The 19,130-nt window shown below is 33.9% G+C and overlaps 1 protein-coding gene across 6 annotated transcripts in view; it reads right to left on the bottom strand.

The window, feature by feature from the left end:
• CNTN1 (contactin 1) overlaps positions 1 to 19,130 on the bottom strand; it is a 392,585-nt gene that overhangs the window by 99,694 nt on the left and 273,761 nt on the right. For 2 of the 6 annotated variants that reach the window (XM_050748442.1, XM_050748444.1), the window contains exon 16: positions 6,640 to 7,645. The exons of the other annotated variants lie outside the window; for them this stretch is intronic. In XM_050748442.1, the coding sequence (XP_050604399.1) occupies positions 7,566 to 7,645 (80 nt within the window). In that variant the 3' untranslated portion in view covers positions 6,640 to 7,565. Of the gene's footprint in view, positions 1 to 6,639; positions 7,646 to 19,130 lie in introns of those variants that run through there. 6 annotated transcript variants of the gene reach the window in all.

Raw genomic sequence — 19,130 nt, 5'->3', positions numbered from 1 at the left:
GACACATACCCTATCAATGACAGTAAATTTTATTATTTGGAAATATATCACATAAAAATATAAGAAAAGCAAATAAACTTTTATAAATTTATAATCTATAATAGTATACTTAGACTTCTTAATGTTAAAAATTGAAAATAGACACACAACAGAACACATTTGATATTCAGAGAGAACATATTGCGTTTTTCATATGTAAGAAAACACATTGAAATACAGCGTACATTCTTGATCAGAACCAAGAAGCTCATTACTTCACATAATGCGGCATCCTAAGTCAATTACTAAGTAGAATATTTTAGAGTGTTAAAATAAAAAATTAGAGGTGAATAATAAAAGAATTTTTCAAAGGAAGAAAAACACTGTAATACATGCATTCAGATACTTTTTCTGAGCATAGGGGTATGACATTCAGAAAATGTTAGAGGGAATTTAAGACAAAATTATCATAGGTTAGTCATTAACCATTAAAGTGTAAATCATTTCCCTGCTGTTGTTCTCCGATGTTCTTGAGGTGTCAAATGAATAATATTTCATAAAGGTCAGAGTAAAACTACATATTATTAGTGTATTTGTTGAGACATTATATGCATAATAATTCAGTCATCCACTCATTTAAAGGTAATATTGTTGAGCAAAACACTATAACTATACTTGTCCATTGCTTTCTCGGATATATATCTGGCCTATGGTAGGTTCCTCATAAATATTTGGTGTATAGATAAATGAATTTATTATAATTAATGTTCAGGCAGTTCTGTAAACATAATTGTCATCCATAGTACAGTCTTCATTTTTCCAATTGTTTTGAAATACTGTATCATCATAAAGAGCTGGAATTGAGAAGACAAATGGAAAGGGGTGGGTTGGTATCTTCAAAACCCTGGTGTGGGAATCTTACTCGGTAATGGTTCCACTGATATGAAGTAGATTTTTCCATCTACTAATTGTCTACAAATATCTCCAAAAAATGCCTGAGAATAAATAATACTATTAAAGTCATAATTATATTAAAAAACAGGGATTTTAGAATTAAGATAGACTTAACTTTCAATTCTGTGCCCTGATTTATCTTGGGCAAGTTTCTTAAAATCATTAAGCTCCTGTTCACTCATCTGTAAAATAAGAGTAATAAAAAAGTCTGGTAACTCACGCCTATAATCCCAGCACTTTGGAGGCCAAGGCAGGTAGACTACCTGAGGTCAGGAGTTCAAGACCAGCCTGGCCAACATAATGAAACCCAATCTCTACTAAAAATATAAAACTCAGCTGGCATGGCAGTACACACCTATAATCCCAGCTACTCAGGAGGCTGAGACAGGAGAACTGCTTGAACCTGGGAGGCAGAGGTTACAGTGAGCCAAGATTGTGCCACGGCACTCCAGCCTGGGTGACAGAGTGAGACTCTGTCTCAAAAAAAAAAAAAAAAAATTATTGTTAGGACTGAAATAATGTCCTTACAGAATGTAGTTCTCAGCCTGGTCCACAGAAAGCCATCAGGAAACCTTAGCTATTAACAATATTATTATTATCATTACATCTTTAAAAGATTTCTGGGCATCTTAGCTACCTGGCAGGAGTTATTAATTAGTACTTTGTCAGTCATTGTCAAGGATCTGTTTACAAAGTATTCATTTGCCACTTATTACTTAAAAGAAAGCAGGGACAGTAAACCAAAATAAAATTCTAAGCCCCCCAACCATCTGAAAGGAACCCTTCTCTTGGCAAGTGCATTCCAAAAGTAACCTGAAAAACTAGTTCAGGCAGTGATGGGAAGGGGCAGCCAGACATGCCTCATTATACCCTCTTCCCTTTGGGAATTATTGATAGAACAGACTTCTTAACTCTGATAAGAAGCATTTACAATCTCTTTTCAGAAGCTTGCTACCTGAAGGCTTCATCTGCAGGAGAAATCCTTGATCCCCACCACCCACAAATCTGTATGGTAATACAGACATTCTTTTCTATTGATAATAACTCTTTCAACCAATTGCCAATCAGAAAATCTTTAAATCTACCTATGATCTGGGAGCCCTCCATTTTGAGTTGTCCTGCTTTTCCAGATGGAACCAATGTACATCTTACATTTGTTGATTGATATCTCATGTCTCCCTAAAATACATGAAACCAAGCTGTATCCCAGCAACCTTGGGAACATGTCGTCAGGACCTCCTGAGGCTGTGTCACAGGTGCATCCATAACCTTGGCAAAATAAACTTTCTTGAGACTTGTCTCAGATACTCTTTGGTTTATAGGACAACATAGAAAGTAAAATGTTTTCCAGTAATTTTGATGTAGGTGAGGAAAATTTGGGAATGTGAAGACACTCTGTGTATTAAGGAATGAGTCTGTGGCAAAAATAGAGCATGGAGACAAACGTGGGCAGTCTGACTTCAACCCAGGGCCAGCCCTGCAGTGTCTCTCAGCAGGAAGGTTTTCAAGCAGTGTAGGCTGATGTTACTTGCTTATTTTTTTGTTTAGAATGGACAGAAAAGTGTTGAGGTAGAAAATAAAATGACAAAGCTACTTGGTTCTCAGTACAAAGGAAGGCATTTAGGAACTGACCACTCTTCTGATTCTTTTGTCAAAGAAAAAAACCCAACCATACATAATTCTAACCCTGAGTTAGTTTGTTTCTCCCTTCCCTCCCCTCCCCTCCCCTCCCTTCCCTTCCCTTCCTTTCCCTTCCCTTTTTTCTCTTTTTTTCTTTTTTCTTTTTTTTTCTTTTCCATTACCATGTACTCTCAATAAATCCTTCAAGGAAGCCAGGGAAAATGTAAGCAAATGGCCTGATGCATGCAGTTTATTTCACTATTACTCTACTGATATCTCCTTCCAGTTTCTTAGGCTGTTCTCAGCCAGATAGCTAACAATTCTAAGAACTATTTACCCCAAAGTTAACATAAAAGAGAGAAATCGGTCAGTTGAAAAAGACCATTGGAATCTGATCTGATTTTAAATGCCTAGATACATTAGATGACAAATTAGTCTTCTCTTTTTTTTCTTTCTTTGACTGTAATTATTAAAGATCTGAAGTGGTGAGGGGAAGAACTGAAATATATTTCTGACTAGACCTGGCAAAGTCTTTTTATCCGTTTTTCTCACTAACATTCATATTGGGGAGTTAGAAAGAGGTGAAAGAGGAGAAAAAGAACAATATGGAGGAGGGAATAAAAAGTTATTTAAAGCATGCTTTTTGTTTTATGCTTTTATGAATATAGTTTTATCTTCACTCCTCTCTTGTCACCACCTCTCCCTACCCCATGCTCTAGAGTTTTTGAAATACATTTTATTACACATATATCATATCCCTACTATTTCTGCTGTTTCTGTTTCCTAATTCTTCCAAATGCTGACAGGATGTCATCAAGAGAGGATACCACTCATTGTGTTCAGCCTATCCAGCTGATTGAATTCCTCTTTCATTGCAGTTGGCAGGACAAACTTCAGTGTTGATTTGTTTGCTCCTTATTTTCCCATTCAAAATCATAGTGTTCAAATTGCTATGCTTCTTTGGGCTACCTTTCTGTACTTCAGATGGGGGCTGCCTCTATGGACTATTCTTTCTTTCCTATATGCATGACCCCCTCTCTTACTATTCTTGTTTTGCACCCATTAATTCTTTCACTCTTACTTTAAAAATCCCTCTTAGAGAATGCTGACTGAGAATGTTCCATAAAATTTCACCTATGGGCCAAACCAAAATAATGATCTATCAAAGTCCTTGTTAGTGTTATGTTTCTTACCTTGGGGGTTCTTCAAAATTGGCTAAAACACAAGTCTACAAACAACTACTGAGACTTGTTTCTGTCACTTTTTTACCTAGTAAAGGACTGGGGAAATGGCCTGAATGATCTCCTGTTATTCATAGTTCAATGCAGAGTCTCATTTGCCACATCCCTACTCTCTTTCTCTAAATTTCTTTATGTTTTCAACATTTTTACAATTAAATCATATGCTACAGACAGATAACAGAAACATTTCAATATTTAAGGTAGATCACATACATTTAAGAGTCCACTAAAACCAATATATATATTTAAATAATCCATTTTACAAAAGGATACCGAAGACTTGAAGGGCTGTTGTCAGGGAGGCGTAGCTAATCAGTGACAGATTACAGAGGCGGGATCGGAGACAGGGTTTTCTGGTATAACATGCTCGAAATGAGATAACATCCATTTTCAAATTCAGATTATACAGCTTAAATGGGCCTGTCTGCGAAAGACTTCCAAGTAATTACCTGGATGACAACAGGTCTATACTGTTGTTCCCTTTGAACTTGAACTGCTAACAATATAAAATGTACATGGTATAAAATTATTAGTGATTCAAAAAGGGGAAATTTATATTGTATATTTTACTAAAAATTATGCTATTTTCTGAGTACTTATATCAAAGTCACTGCCAAATCTTTTATAGTTCTTACCAATAACCTTGTGATGTAAGTGCTCTAATTTTTCCTATTTTACAGGTGAGGAAACAGACAGGAATAGGTTAAATAAAATGGCCATGTTCACCCAGCAAGTAAATGTCCAAGTTAGAATCTGAACCCAATTAATTTGCCATGAGACCAAATTTTCAACAACTATCTGAAAAGCAATATTTTTTAAACAGCATTGTCAGTATCACACTCAAAAATGTTATTAGGTTTCTGTTGCTGACCTTTCTTTTTGGGGAAAATATGAATTACTTTTGTAAAAATGAGTATTTTGGAAAATATGACAAGAACTATAATATATTGATCATAGCTTTTTTATTTTTTATTTTTATTTTTTTATAGAGATGAGGTTTCACCATGATCCTAGGCTGGCCTTGAGCTCCTGGGCTTATGTGATCCACCCACCTCAGTCTCCCAAAGTGTTGGGATTACAGGTGTATACCATCATGCCCGGCCGATTGTGCCTTTTTAAATCTTTGTTTCTGTGTTAACTCAGATAAGTAAAGATAAACACATCATCCATTTATAAATTCATATTCAATACATTCCCTCTCTTTATTGATCGCTATAAAGATATTTGGTAATCTTTCCTGGATTTTACTAATGTTTTTAGAAAAACATACCTATGTATGAACAAAATATAGATTTGATTTTTACTAGTTCTCATTCATATGTAAACTAATTTTAAAAAATGAGAAATGCAGTTGTTTATCAGTTCTGTCATTTCTGCTTTAAAAATGTAGTAACATTCGATGAAGAAGAATTTAGACATTTGAGGAAAAATAGTGAGAAAGCAATATATAAATTTTCCAAATGACCATTCACATATTATAAGCTGACCATATTTTCTCAATAATCAAGATTTTTTTTTATAAATCAAATTGGATAGAAAACTAGAAATTAAGATCCTCGTGTCTCAATTTCTAAACAGGATGTGAAGTAGCTGTGAGTACACCGCACGTATCATTTGAGTTGGTGCCACTACTTAGGTAGTAGCCCTAACCGGCTCTCTCCCTCTTAAACACTGGCTTTCTAAACAACCATAGTGGGAAATAAATCCACCAAAACTACTGATTCTTTGGGGAATACATATAGCACATACATTTAATGTAAATATTCATGCCGCAGAACTCGTGTAAGTAGGAAAAACACTGGTGACATTCTTTTTTCCACTGGTAATTCCCTAGTAAGTAATTAAAAGCAAAGCACCATGTACAAATATTCTGTGATTCACTGTTTATTTTTACCAAAATGACAAATTTCAGTGAAAAGTCTGAAATGTTAAAGAAACAAAAAACTTTTCAGAACCATTTATCCTCCCTTTTTAAATCAAGTAATCATAAAATTGAAATTGCTGAGTGGCAGTCATATTAGGGCAGGAGACATCGTCTTTACTAAGGAATGTCAAAGTCTCATTATTTATTGCAGGCCTGTTCTTGCCTTGAAAATTATCTAAGACAATGGCTCTAATATCCTATTTTAAAATGCAAATCAATGTTGTGTGATCATGTTGATGTTTGAAATTGTACTAAGATGAAGCTGAATATTATTAAATATCTCTACCATTTAATAGGAGTATGCTAATTTTCTTAACCTCTGGTATTGATAAAGGTAAATTTAGATCCCAGTTAGAAATAAGAACAAGACTAAAGGAAGAGAAATGAATCTGTATAATTATTCTACTTGATATTGATATAGTTTAAGGTTGTCCTTCATTTTCTGGTGTAAGTCACATCTGTCCTATGATTCCTTTCACATTTTTATTATTTCTTTAAAAAACAATATTCCTATCTAGTCTCAGTTGTATAACTTCAGTATAGACTACATAGAAAGATGCCCTTTATATGATGCATACATGTCTCCATGGTGCTGTTTACAGACACATGAAAATTCTCAAATTGATTTTAAACATCTTACAAAAATGACAATTAATCTGGATCTCTAGTCTAAATTCTAAGATAGCTCCATTTGGAACAGTAATTGAGACTAGAAAATATAAACGAAAGAAATAAGTAACATCTTGAGTCAGAGACATTTATTTCTTTATGATAACTAATAAATTATTTTTAAACTATATATATATACACATATAATAATTTAAGAATTATATTCATTTCCCTCAAAGCTTTCTTCAGAGTTCTTCTGACCACAGACAGAATTGCAAGATGAAGTGAGAAATTCATACCTAAACACAAACCTGTCTAAGAAAATCAAAATTATTTATTGTGAAGTAATAAGAATTTTAAGCACATCTCTTTCACCAAAGGGGGAAAGTGAAGGCATTTTCAAACAATAACATTTAAGCAGTCCCAGAAAGAATTATATACTCCTCAATTTTAATCATCCACTTCTACTCAAGTCCTTCCAATAAAAATCAGAACATTCCACCAAAAAGAAAAGATCTACAAAAGCTGATGGCAGGAATCAATAAAATTAAATATGAATGCATGCTGTTAATGGCTTAGTCGTTCTTTACTAAAATCTTGCTACTCAGATGAGGGTTTCTTCCACGTGCTATCCATTTTCACTTTCCAGTTCCAGGAATTGTTCCAAAAACCCTACAAAGCCATGGTAGGACTTCAGTTGTTTACTGATGCCTTTCATTCTTTCATGCCAAAGAATATGTATGGCACTAGGATTAAGAAAAAAAGACTGCCAGAGTAATGCCCCTTTTAGCTTATGTCCTAATTATGATGACTCATTAGAGAGTTTGACAACATTGTTCATTACCTGCTTGAATAAATCAAACAGTACATTCAATGGCAATACTCCTGTATTATATAATTCATCAGTTCTTCATAGATTTTTCAGATAATGAGCTAATTTCTGAGCTATATAATTTCAAAGAAAAACAGGACATGAAAACGCAAAACTTGGCCATTATATAATGTACTGAGTTAGTTCACTAGGCATTTTTAAGGTATTAGTGAAGCATTATAGTTATATTTTAAAAAATATTTATGCTCAAAGTATGTTTACATGTTTCAAAAGGGGAAACATACTCTAAGAACTAGGCTGGGGGTAGGGGGAACTGCAGAATCTACAAGATTGAGTTAGTCAAATCTAGTATAATATGTTAAAAAAAAAAAAAAAAGTCTTGCACAGAAATGGTGAGTGTCAACGATCACCAGGTTGGAGGCAGGCTTGCACAGACGGGGAGAAAGGAATCCACCATGTTTTTCTCTCCACCTTTTCTGTTTTTACCTGCAAGAGGAAAGATCAAGGCTGAAGGGAGAGTGTGGATGCCCAATTAGGGGCAGCAAGCCATGTACTTGGGGGATTTGCCATATTTCCTTGATGGGTAAGTTGAAAGAATGAACACAGAAAGGTATCTTCCCCTACACGCTGAGGAAAGGGGGCCAAAGGGAGAAGACTGATGCCACAGGCTATGGCCCAATTAAAACCTTTCCCTCATACACAGTGACTGACTTTCTAAAGACCAAGTGTTGTAACTGAAGTCTCTCCTCAAAAAACAAATGAAACAAATCTCATGGATCCTGTGTAAATTTCATTCCACATAGTGTAAGTCTATCTACTAAAACATATGCTTATGCCTTGAAGACTTCTAAGAAAAAAAGTAATGAGGATAGATTGAAGCAATGGTTCAAAAAAGTTAATGGTTGAGGCTGTGTTTTGTGAGAACTGTCTTGAGTTATATTTTATTTATTTCTCATGTCGATATATACATTCATAGTAAAGGGAAGGAAGTAAAGCAAAATATTTATAAAAAGTTGCCATGAACAATGTATGGACTGTAACTATTCATACTCTCTTTCATAAATATGGAATTTGAGGCTGACAGTGATTAATCGACTAGCCTAAGACCACAGGTTAGGTAGGCAAAGTGGATATCTAATTGGTTTACCAAGGGCCACAGCTTTTCTATCACACCGTGCAAATCATTTAACAACAGTATGTGTATAATGTGTATAATGATACAGCATTATTGTTATAGAAAACCATGTAATTAACAGAGTGATCACCTACCTCATTCCCCTACGCGTTACTAAAGATAGTTATTATTAGAATTATAGCATTTTATAGCCACTACTGCCCCCTGGAGATAGCTATTTAAATAGAAGAAATAGCATCTAGGAAAACTTGCCTGTGCTGACTGCTTGTTGTAAATTCAGTCCTTACTGTAAATAGTAAAAAAGGTCATAAGACTCATTTGACATTTTAAGCATATGAAATTTTAAATCCTTTTGATGAGAACTGAAAATGCTAATTTTAGATATAGTCTTTTTTTTTTTTTCTTTTAAACGCAGTTTGGGTAGTTTTTGCTATTTTACCAGTTTGCTTCTCTGTGATTTGAGATTTTAATTCTGAAAAGTGGGGGCTATGAACAGTCACCAAGGGAGCCTCCCTAAACTCCTCCAGAGAAGGGTGCCATTTCCTTGAATTAGTCACTGTATCTATCAGACAATGTAGGAAGATATCAAATAGTGGTCCTCCAAGTTGCTTAGACCCTACACATCAGTGGGATCTGACATGTTTCTATCAGTAACAGTTCCTTTCTTCTGGAGAAATTCTCAGGAATGTGTGAAGGAGGGGTGGAGTCAAGCTCTCATTGTTGAGTGCCACTAAGAGTGCAGGGAGCAGATGCTCAGAAGTGGGTTCTTCAGTGTGATGGACCTTAGACCATTCCAGGAATAATTACACAAGGGATCGCTACACTCTGGCATATCACAAGTAATTTGCTACTAATAATATTGAGAATTCAGAAGTTTCTGCATTTTTTTTCCAAAGGATAAAGTGGATTCAAAGTTATCCCTGTAGCATGCCAACTCTCACTCACTTGCATCCCAATGCACTTTCAAGCGAAGGTGTTGGGTCTTCAAGGGTACCCTGGGAAATGCACATGAACCTCAGCCACTCCCTTATGTCTTCCCATGTCCACACAGTGATCATCACTGTTAACTGGCATTAGGCAAATAACAATTAAAATAGTGTTGTGCTTTTTAGGGTAAAAAGGTTTTTTGGATTTATGCCAGAATCTGCAATCAAATATGAGAGTATTGTGTACAGTTAAACGTGATGACGGAAAAGCGCTCTGGCAGAGAAAAGATTGAGAACTACTCCCTGCTGCTCTGATCTAATGGGGTATCCTAGCTCAGCGTCAGTTGCAGAATACTTAAATATTTCTTTCTCTCTCTGTGTATGTTTCATTTAATCCCAATAGTGACAATTACAGTTGCAGAAGCTATTGTAGGAATTCAAAAGCACTAAAATCTCTCTGTAGCTTCATAAACTGATCATGAGTTTAGAGGATAAAAGCTTTCTCTGAGTTTCCTTCATTCTAATTTGTGTAGGTGTCCAAATTTTTGTGACCAAATTAAATTTCCAGAAACTGAGTGGGAAGCAAGCCTGCAAAAGGCTCCATCAAGAAAGCATTGCATAGTAATGAGACTGGAAACGGCAGACTGCACAAAAATCATAGGTAATAAAACTGAGAGGGATTTTACGTTGTTAAGTTTTTTCTTGGTTATATTTTCAGCAATGAGGCTAAGGTGTTTTTGTCTTATTTAGTAAAATGAGCGGAAAAGGGAAGCTATTAATGAAATTCTAATTTTAAACAAGCTAAAATGTTACTCTACTCTCTAACTTAACTTGGAATTATCAATAACTCAGAGTGTTGAGGGAACGATCTAATTAATTTGACAAATTAAAGCATGTGCCAACAATGATAGAGATGCACAATACAAAATTATATTATCTGACTTCTGTCTTTGGGAAGGTTAAACATCAAGAAGGGAAAAGCATGTTCATGTAGTTGAATTTGGAACACTAGTATCTGGCCACATTCTGGCTTTATAACTGATAGTTGAAAATATATATTTTTTCTTTTTTAAGCTTCCTTTGCCTATGAAATGGAAATAACAGTCCTTGTACTACCACCTCATAGCAATTTTGTAGGACGACGCGGTAAAATTTATAGGAAAGTCCTATAGGTGTAGACATTATAATCTCAGATATTTAAATACTCTGAATGAACTATTTTTAACTGTATGAATTATATGTTATTTTAAAAAAGCAGGAAAACACACATCAAAATTTCATTTACCTATTTTTAGGCCAAAGAACACATTATAAAATCAAGCTTTCAAGCCTTCTAGTACAATTCATTTACTGATTATGCTACTGTAATTATAACTGTATAAAGTTGACTAGCTGAAAAAAATTAACTACTATAGTTTCCCTTGTAATAGGCCAGCCATAAATATAACATGAGCAAAAATAAAATAGCAAGATCAGCATCAGTCACTTTCTATAGAATAAACATTTGTTGCCAAGAAAGTAAAAGGCCTGCAGTTTAGCTTTTCCACATTGATTATTTTATCACATTGAATACATTTGAGTTAATGTTTAGTTATAGTGTGCTACAGCCATGAGCTGGGTGTTCCACCTGAAATTAGACTGTCTGCATTCAAACCTTGTTCTTCCACTTAGTAGCTTTATGACCTTGAATGATTAACTTAGCCTCATTAGATTCAATTTTCTCATGTGTAAAATGAATATAATACAGTAATGATACCTATCCTTTAAAATTAAATCTGGTAAACAATGTCTTTAATAAATGTTATATATCCTTTTATGATATAATCAATACATGTTATATGACATATATCTTTTATTATAACATGCTATGTAGCTATATTATGTCATATATTATACATTAAATTATATAATTATATATTTTTATTTTATATTCATCATTTTATATATATATACCTTTTCACAGTCTAAAGATTTGAGTTGGAAAAATACAGTATTTTACCAACATAAACCACAATTACTTTCAAAATATGAACTAGTTGCCATTTATTCATATTCATCGAGACTTTTAGGTATCACTGATTATCTGTATTGCTCTTGAACTTTGACATTATTGGCATAATTGTAGCCTAATTTGGCATAATTGTCTGGTAAATACGCATGGATGTATGAATCAATATGGAGCACTGAAGTGGATGCAGTGTCTAAAAGATCCAATGGCCTGCTAAATTCTGTAAAGCTTTCCTACTGTCTCTCTGGAATCAAACTGAGTGGTAAAAGGGTTTGTTTGTTTGTTTGTTTGTTTGAAACGGAGTCTCTGTTCCCCAGGCTAGAGTGCAGTGGCACGATCTTGGCTTACTGCAGCCTCTACCTCCTGGGTTCAAGTGATTCTCCTGCCTCAGCCTCCCAAGCAGGGGGGACTACAGGCATGTGCCACCACACCCGATAATTTTTTTATTTTTAATAGAGATAGGGTTTCACCATATTGGCCAGGGTGGTCTCAAGCTCCTGACCTCGTGATCCAACTGCCTTGGCCTCCCAAAGTGCTGGGATTACAGGCATAAGCCATTGCACCAGGCTGTTGATGATGATGATGATGATGATGATGATGATGATGATGATAAATTTGAGATGGAGTCTCGCTCTACTGCCCAGGCTGGAGTGCAGTGGCATGATCTTAGCTCTCCTGGGTTCAAACAATTCTCCTGCCTCAGCCTCCCCTGGCCGTTTATTTTTTCAGGGAACCATGGATACACACTAAATGTGCAGCAAAAAAGAAATTCCAGTTTGTCAAAAGTTGACCAGTTTGATTATAAGAGACCCGGGAGTAATTAATTGCAGAAAAGAAGAAATCCTCCACGGGAGCTTTTCTCACTGATCTCTAGTGAGGAGGGAAAGAAAAATCTAAATTTATATTAGCGCATGACATAGTATCTTCTAACCTTCATATTTTAAGTTTTGAATTTGTAAGATGAAGTATTAATATAGATAATTTTCAAGACCTATCTTAAAATTTAAAATAATATGACTCATTCTGAATAAATTACATATTTTGTGGACATATTTGAAAAAAATTGAGTGTACATCAATTTACACTGAACTTGCATTGAGAAATACAATTTCAAATTATTGATGTACTTTAAAATTCCAGAAGTAGTTGGGAAAGCTGTCATTTTTACTAGAGTTTTTGTTTAAATAACCACTAAGTTCTAACTTCAAATTTTCTAAATTCTGTATATTATAACCAAATGTGCATTTCAGCTCAGTATTTTAGCTTTTATGTATTACAATTATGGAGAACCAGCCCAATCATATTTCCTTGATCTGAATTTGTTGATTCTCAGTGGGAAGGGGAAGGCTTAATTTCTGGGCAAGTTTTGCTATCAATGGAAGTATTGCTGTGGTTAGTGCAGAGTGGGGTCAGGATGGCTCAGAATGGCGCCCAGTTGTCATTGTTCCAGCCAGTGTGGGCAGCAAGGACCATTTTCCTGTCTCAGTCCTGCAAGGCTGATGAGATGGAATCTTTAGTCTGTCTCTGTGGCAAGACTTCGTTGGCCAAAGCAAGTGGAAAGCAGAGGCAATTATCCAAATATCTGAGGTAAATGTGTGTTTTTCTGCCCCAAATACTTGAAAAACTACCTCAACCATTCTCTTTGATTTTGACTGCGATGATTTGGACCCAGATCTTTTTGCCTTTATATGTGTGTCTCTTTTCTGGATCTCTTCCCGTGTGTGTGTGTGTGTGTGTGTGTGTGTGTGTGTGTGATGAGGTATGTATACTTACATGCCTGTTTAACTTGGTGTGTGTATTACATAGAACCTTTATGTCTATTCTTCCCAACTACATGATAATTAAATTGCTTAATTTAAAAGTCCTTTTTAATTTATTTTGGCCTGGCTTACCTTAATAATAATTTCAAACATAAACCCATATTTGCTTATTTAAGAAAATGTTGAATGTAAAAATTCTTGAACACAACGTGAACATTTATGCTAGATACCACAGAAGCCTAAAATCTGATTTACCACCAAGAGTTCCAGAAACTTTACACATGGCAACATACTGTCCTGTGGCCCTTATTAATATCCAATGTCCCTGAGCTAGTCATACAAATAGAACCCTAAATAATCCAAGAATTAGAGATTATATCTGTTTATAATGCATGTCTTTGGCTTTATTTTTTCCTACAATATTTTAAAAATTATATATTTTGTATTAGCATATGCTAGATAGTGGGAACAGAAAGAGCAAAGAGCAGAAACTGAAATCAATAACTTTTACTATTTAGTAAAAATTAGTAAAATAATTTGTCCTACCAGCTCCAGAATAGACTTGATAATCTTTCTGGTATAGTGAGTTTTAGAAATTAACTATAGCTTTTATTTATCCATACTTTCTGGAGAAAGTCTAGTACAATGAGAAGGCTGGACTGGGGTCCCAAGATTATTGTTTGCTACCATGTAGATGGGTCATACAGGGAAGGAACTCTTTCTCTCAGAGTCCAAGTTGTTAAATGAAGGTGTGGGAACTTTCTAGATAACCTACAGGATTAATTCTACATTGAAAATTGTATTTTCAAATTTGAACATAAATGCAGAGATTTCATGTAGTTACTGTGAAAAAGTGGTAAGGAGAAAAGATGTAACTAACACATGATTTGCCAATAAAAGGACCATTAGAACACTTTTATATTAGAGAAAGAAAATGTTTATCTATTCCATATTTCTTACAAAAAAGAATAGTAATTTGCCTGGACCATCATCTCCAAGTAAATGCTTCAGAACTAATTTTGTCTGGATAGTGAACAGTGGGATACTCTGGATATTAACTCTGCTAATGTAAACCAGCTGGGAATAAAATACTCAAGAGCATTTTCCATAAAAAGACCTTTAGGCAACTATTATAGAACTTTAAAATACTACAATATTATCCAAACTAAAACGTATATTGACAGCTTCCATCAGGCTTATCTATTTGTTCCACTGTGTTACCTTAACTTATCCAAGAGTTTAAAAATGGTTTAGTAATCAACCAAATAGCCTTCTTAAGAAAAAATCTGGTAACCACGTCATTAGGCTAAGCAATAAAAACCTTAACAGAGTATATCAATAAAGATGACCTCTAGCTAATATCTCTCTCCATTCTGTAACTGTATTTTTGCCTTAGAAATAGAGTGGAAAGCTGCACACACACACACACTCACTAACATGGTGTTTTCACCTAAATACAACTCCACATAAGGTAAAAATAAATAAGCTTCTAATGTAATAATGTAAACAACACAAACTTCTTTTGAGGATAAAATGATTTACAGAGTTTTCTTATTATTTGTTTTAGTTTCAGCTACTGTTTTTCCAAAACATTTTAAAATTCTATACAGCATATGTTAGAGTTGAGAACCAGGCCAAAAGAAAAAGTTTAGATAGTAAAGTCATTTTATTTTTCTTTTGTTTGCTTTTAAACTCAGATTTGAGTGAAGAAACGTCATTTAATGTAATATATAAGATGTAACAAATATATAGTAGATAAGATATAATCCTAATTGCATTTTCTATTTTGGCAATTTCAGTGGCAAACATGTTTTGTTCACCCAGGTGGCAGGAAAGTGTTCCTAAAAGCCAGAAGCATTGCCAAAATATTTATAATACATCAGAAATACCAGAGAAAGTTGTAATACATGTACAAGTTAAAGCCTAATTTCTTTTTTATTTGGGTTTTTATGGTCTATTTTTGAATGTTGTCCAAAGGTGCACTCATGAATGAGAATTTAGATTTGGCAAGCCGCACATGGGTTTCCAAAATAAATCTTGCTGTATAAATCCTGCAAAACTTTTGCCTCTAAATGACACTCTTTTCGCTGAAGAGCTTTAGAAATGTTGTTTGCTAAAAAATATTCAAACAGGGCTGTTCACAAGCATCAGACACTCACTTGATGAAGCAACCTGAAATACACTTTTATGGGACCTAAGAAGTAAAAATTTTATTGCAACAACAGAGGAAATTTGTATCAATACTCTCAATGTGGATTTTTATACAAGAAACCTAAAAACATCTGAAGTACAATACCTAGTTCTTATTTCAAAACGAAGGCAACATAAGGCAACATATTTAAGGCCTTTAAATATTAACATTTTAAATATTAACATTTTAAAATATAAATATTTTAAACATTTTAAACATAAGGCAACATATTTAAGGCCTTTATTAATATTTTAAATATTAATATTAACATTTTAAAATATAAATATTTTAAACATTTTAAACATAAGGCAACATATTTAAGACCTTTTAAATATTAAGTAACCTATAGTGATTTAAGTTCTAAATTCCTTCCGCTATATTATACAGACCCCTGTCTTAAAGGGGTGATTCTGAAATTACTCTTTCTGCCAACAACATTATTTCCAATTGATGTCAATATGTGTTCTTCATAGGAAAAAAATTAACTTTCACAAAATCTTCTACAAACTATTTAAATATCATCATATCAAGCATAGCATTTTAATCTTTTGCGACCATACCTAGCTTATTTTTGGTTTTTTGGTAGAGACGGGTTTTTGCCATGTTGCTCAGGCTGGTCTCGAAGCAATCTGCACTCCTTGGCCTCCCAAAGTGCTGGGTTTGCAGTTGTGAGCCACCACACCTGGCCATCAATTTTCATTTTTTATATAGATTCATATTTTATTTATTTAAATTTGTTAGAATCCTTAGGGGGCTGGGTTGAAGGTGTCCTATTTCAGAGTAGATAATCTGCTTTTGCCAGGGTTGTGAGGACACAAATGTTTATTTATTTATCTTCATCTTCAATTTTATATGTTAGACCTCCTGGACAATAGCGTTTGAAGAAAGGTTACTCTTGCAAAAATAATCTCTATACTGTAGAAAGACTAACAGAAATATTGCCAAAGTTAACAGATATAACTCATATAAAAGCCAGCTGTGGAAAAGAAAAGTGAAAATTACATGGCCAATAGAATCTCGTGATTTGAAGTTGTTTGCAGAGCTGGAGGATCAGACAATGCATGCAACTTTACTGCCCTCTTTTCCTCGAGCATCTTTGGACCTAGTTAGATGGTAAATAAATTAAAGTGCTATAGCTTTCCATAAGTACACATTTATGCTTTTACAGAATTATAATAGTTCATATCTGATTATCAGGGACATTTTTTACAGATTGTTTTTCTTTGGTGACAATTGCTACTGCTTTCTTCATTTCTAAATCCATACATGACACAAAAAACTCACAGCGGGAGTGTTTGCTCTCAGTAAAAGGCCCCAAGAAATCAGATCCAATGCTACATTTTCCATTGACTATATTTTTCCTGTATTTAATTTTAGTTTTATATTTACAGGCATTCAGATTTAACCATTTGACTGCTTACATTCTAAGCTCAATATACACTAAAAAGGCAAGGAATAAACTCAAACACATTTTTTTCTGATATAAGTTACTTTCATCATGCTGTATGCGTATACTCACACTTGCCCACCCACAATTACAAATGCATGCACACATGCACACACACATGTTGATTAGGGCAGCAACACTGTTCTTACTATGTATTCATTTCCTTCAGGGTGATGTAGGCTAAAAGAAATCCACAGTCTTAATTATGTCTAAATATTTATACTTTTGTTTCAGTCTACTGATAAGGCATAATCTTTTATGCACAGAACTAGTTTTGTTATTAAAAAATTTCTTAGTGATCCTCAGATGAAATTGCTTTCCCCTCTACTCTGTTTACTATCCTTCTCACTGCACTAATTTCAGCAGCTGCAGTTCAGATTACCGATATCTGAATATGGACTAAAATTAGTCCATCTCAAATATGGAAAGTTCTTATAGAGGTCTACTGTCTACTACATAGCATATTTAATATTTTTTATAAACATGCAATTTTGAAGGGTTGAATGCAAATTGAATCTTTTAAAAGCAATTCACAATCTAAATGTGCTATTAGATTTAACTACATGAAATTTATTAGTTTTTTATACTTTTGCATGAAGTGAATAATCATCTCTTCAATTTATTTTATTAGAGAGTCTTGATCTAGATGGGGAAATAAAGAATAGATTAGCTTTTTAATCCTGTGGGACATTGCTGGCTACAAAAATCTTATGAAAATTACAAATCATTTTCCGAAGAAAAGGTACATACAAATAGAATTTTATGTACAATTTCTGGAGGTCCATGGATCCCCTAAAGCCTGTACATAGACTCCAGGTTATGATTTCCTGAACTAGATACAAAAGTATAATTAAATGAGTAAATAGACCAATAATAATATCACTTAAGGCAGGGCATGTCTTATACATTACTCACCATTATTATAAAAAATAAAAACAACTGTTTAATTGTATACCTTCTGGTTTAAATATATAAAGCATATTAGAACATCTACTTTATATATGTTTTTGACACAAGTTCTGCAATAGTCAAATATATTTGACTATTTCAATTGCAAATTTCTTTTGCTATGAAATGAATACTTTTTCTATTATTAGAAATAAAGTTTGAAGAATGGTTATGACTCTGCTGACTTTAACAGAGGTAAGCAGTATTTTCATTTACCTGTATGGTTTTATTAGCAGCCTACTATAGTGCAAGGACTTAAAATGCTGTACCATATTTCTACTGAATGCACTCACCGGGTTCTGCCACTTTAAGGCATTTTTCCTGGGACTAAAAGAAAATACATTTTTATTTCTGCATAATATCTGCTATAGCTTCTTTTTATTGACTCTCTATAAAAAATACACATAGTGGTGATAATTAATTTCCTAAGTATGTGTGGACAGTATCATGACTACCCTTGCATTTTATCTGTAAAACTCCTCTTCACTCTGAATATTACATTCTATGATAATACTACAGGAAGTTTACTAAAATGTAATCATGCAATCATATGAACACATTGATGTCCACACATTGTGACATAACTCCTACTGCAACATTAATGCTAATTATTTTCATAAGCAAGCAATTTCAATTAAACATACACTTTGGCTACTTCTGGAAATGACTTAACAGCTAGTGGTCTGACTAGGAAGAATAGTGAACTAATCCCTCTAATCCCTTTCCCTAATAATTCCTGAAAACAATCAATGTCCCAGATAACAAAATACTTTAAATGAAAATACTGAACCTAAATGAACTTTGTTTGACTTAGGATTTTGCAATCTCATTTTTATTTGTTATTATTCAATAAGTGGTTTATGGAATGTATTTCTAAGTTCATTCTAATGAAGAAACTTCAACTAGACTTCTTATAACTCTATTGGAGAATATATTCAAATGGAGTAAAAGGGTTTTCAGCATTTGCCCTGTGTTGCTTAGGGACCCCATATTAACATTGCTCTAGAGGGAAATGCAGGAGCTGCATGAGATCGAATGAAATTATATTGACTCAGGTGTGGAAGCAGAATTAAGCCACAAATATCATTTTATTGCTTATTTCTCTGACAGTGTGAAAAACAAAGGCAAAATGTGCAATTAATGTTCAATAAATATTTTTAGTAGGTAAAATGTGAAAAAAAATAGTAATTTTAACTGACACTGAGACAGAAAGAAAGAGAGAGCTATGAAACAATGCAAAGGAACTCTGCCATTCACTAAAAAAATACATATATGAATTTTACAACTTAGGAGAGGAGCTAACTGTGTACCGATTGCTATAAAACATATGAGAGAAAGCAATGTATGTTATGAAAATTCAGAAGATAAGAGCTCATATTGGGGAAATCAAGAGAAGGATTCATGAACTTAGTATATACTTTAGCTAGGCCTTGAAGGATGAGTAAGATTTGGGTAACAAATGATAAGAAAAAGACATGGAAGGAATACTGTGAATAAAGCAAGTGACATGGAAGTTAAAGGGTAATTTTGTGGATTAGTTAGATGGTTGGAGTTGG

The sequence above is a fragment of the Macaca thibetana genome, chromosome 11 (assembly GCF_024542745.1).
Source record: "Macaca thibetana thibetana isolate TM-01 chromosome 11, ASM2454274v1, whole genome shotgun sequence".
NCBI lineage: Eukaryota > Metazoa > Chordata > Mammalia > Primates > Cercopithecidae > Macaca > Macaca thibetana.
This window is presented reverse-complemented; position numbering and strand designations above follow the sequence as displayed.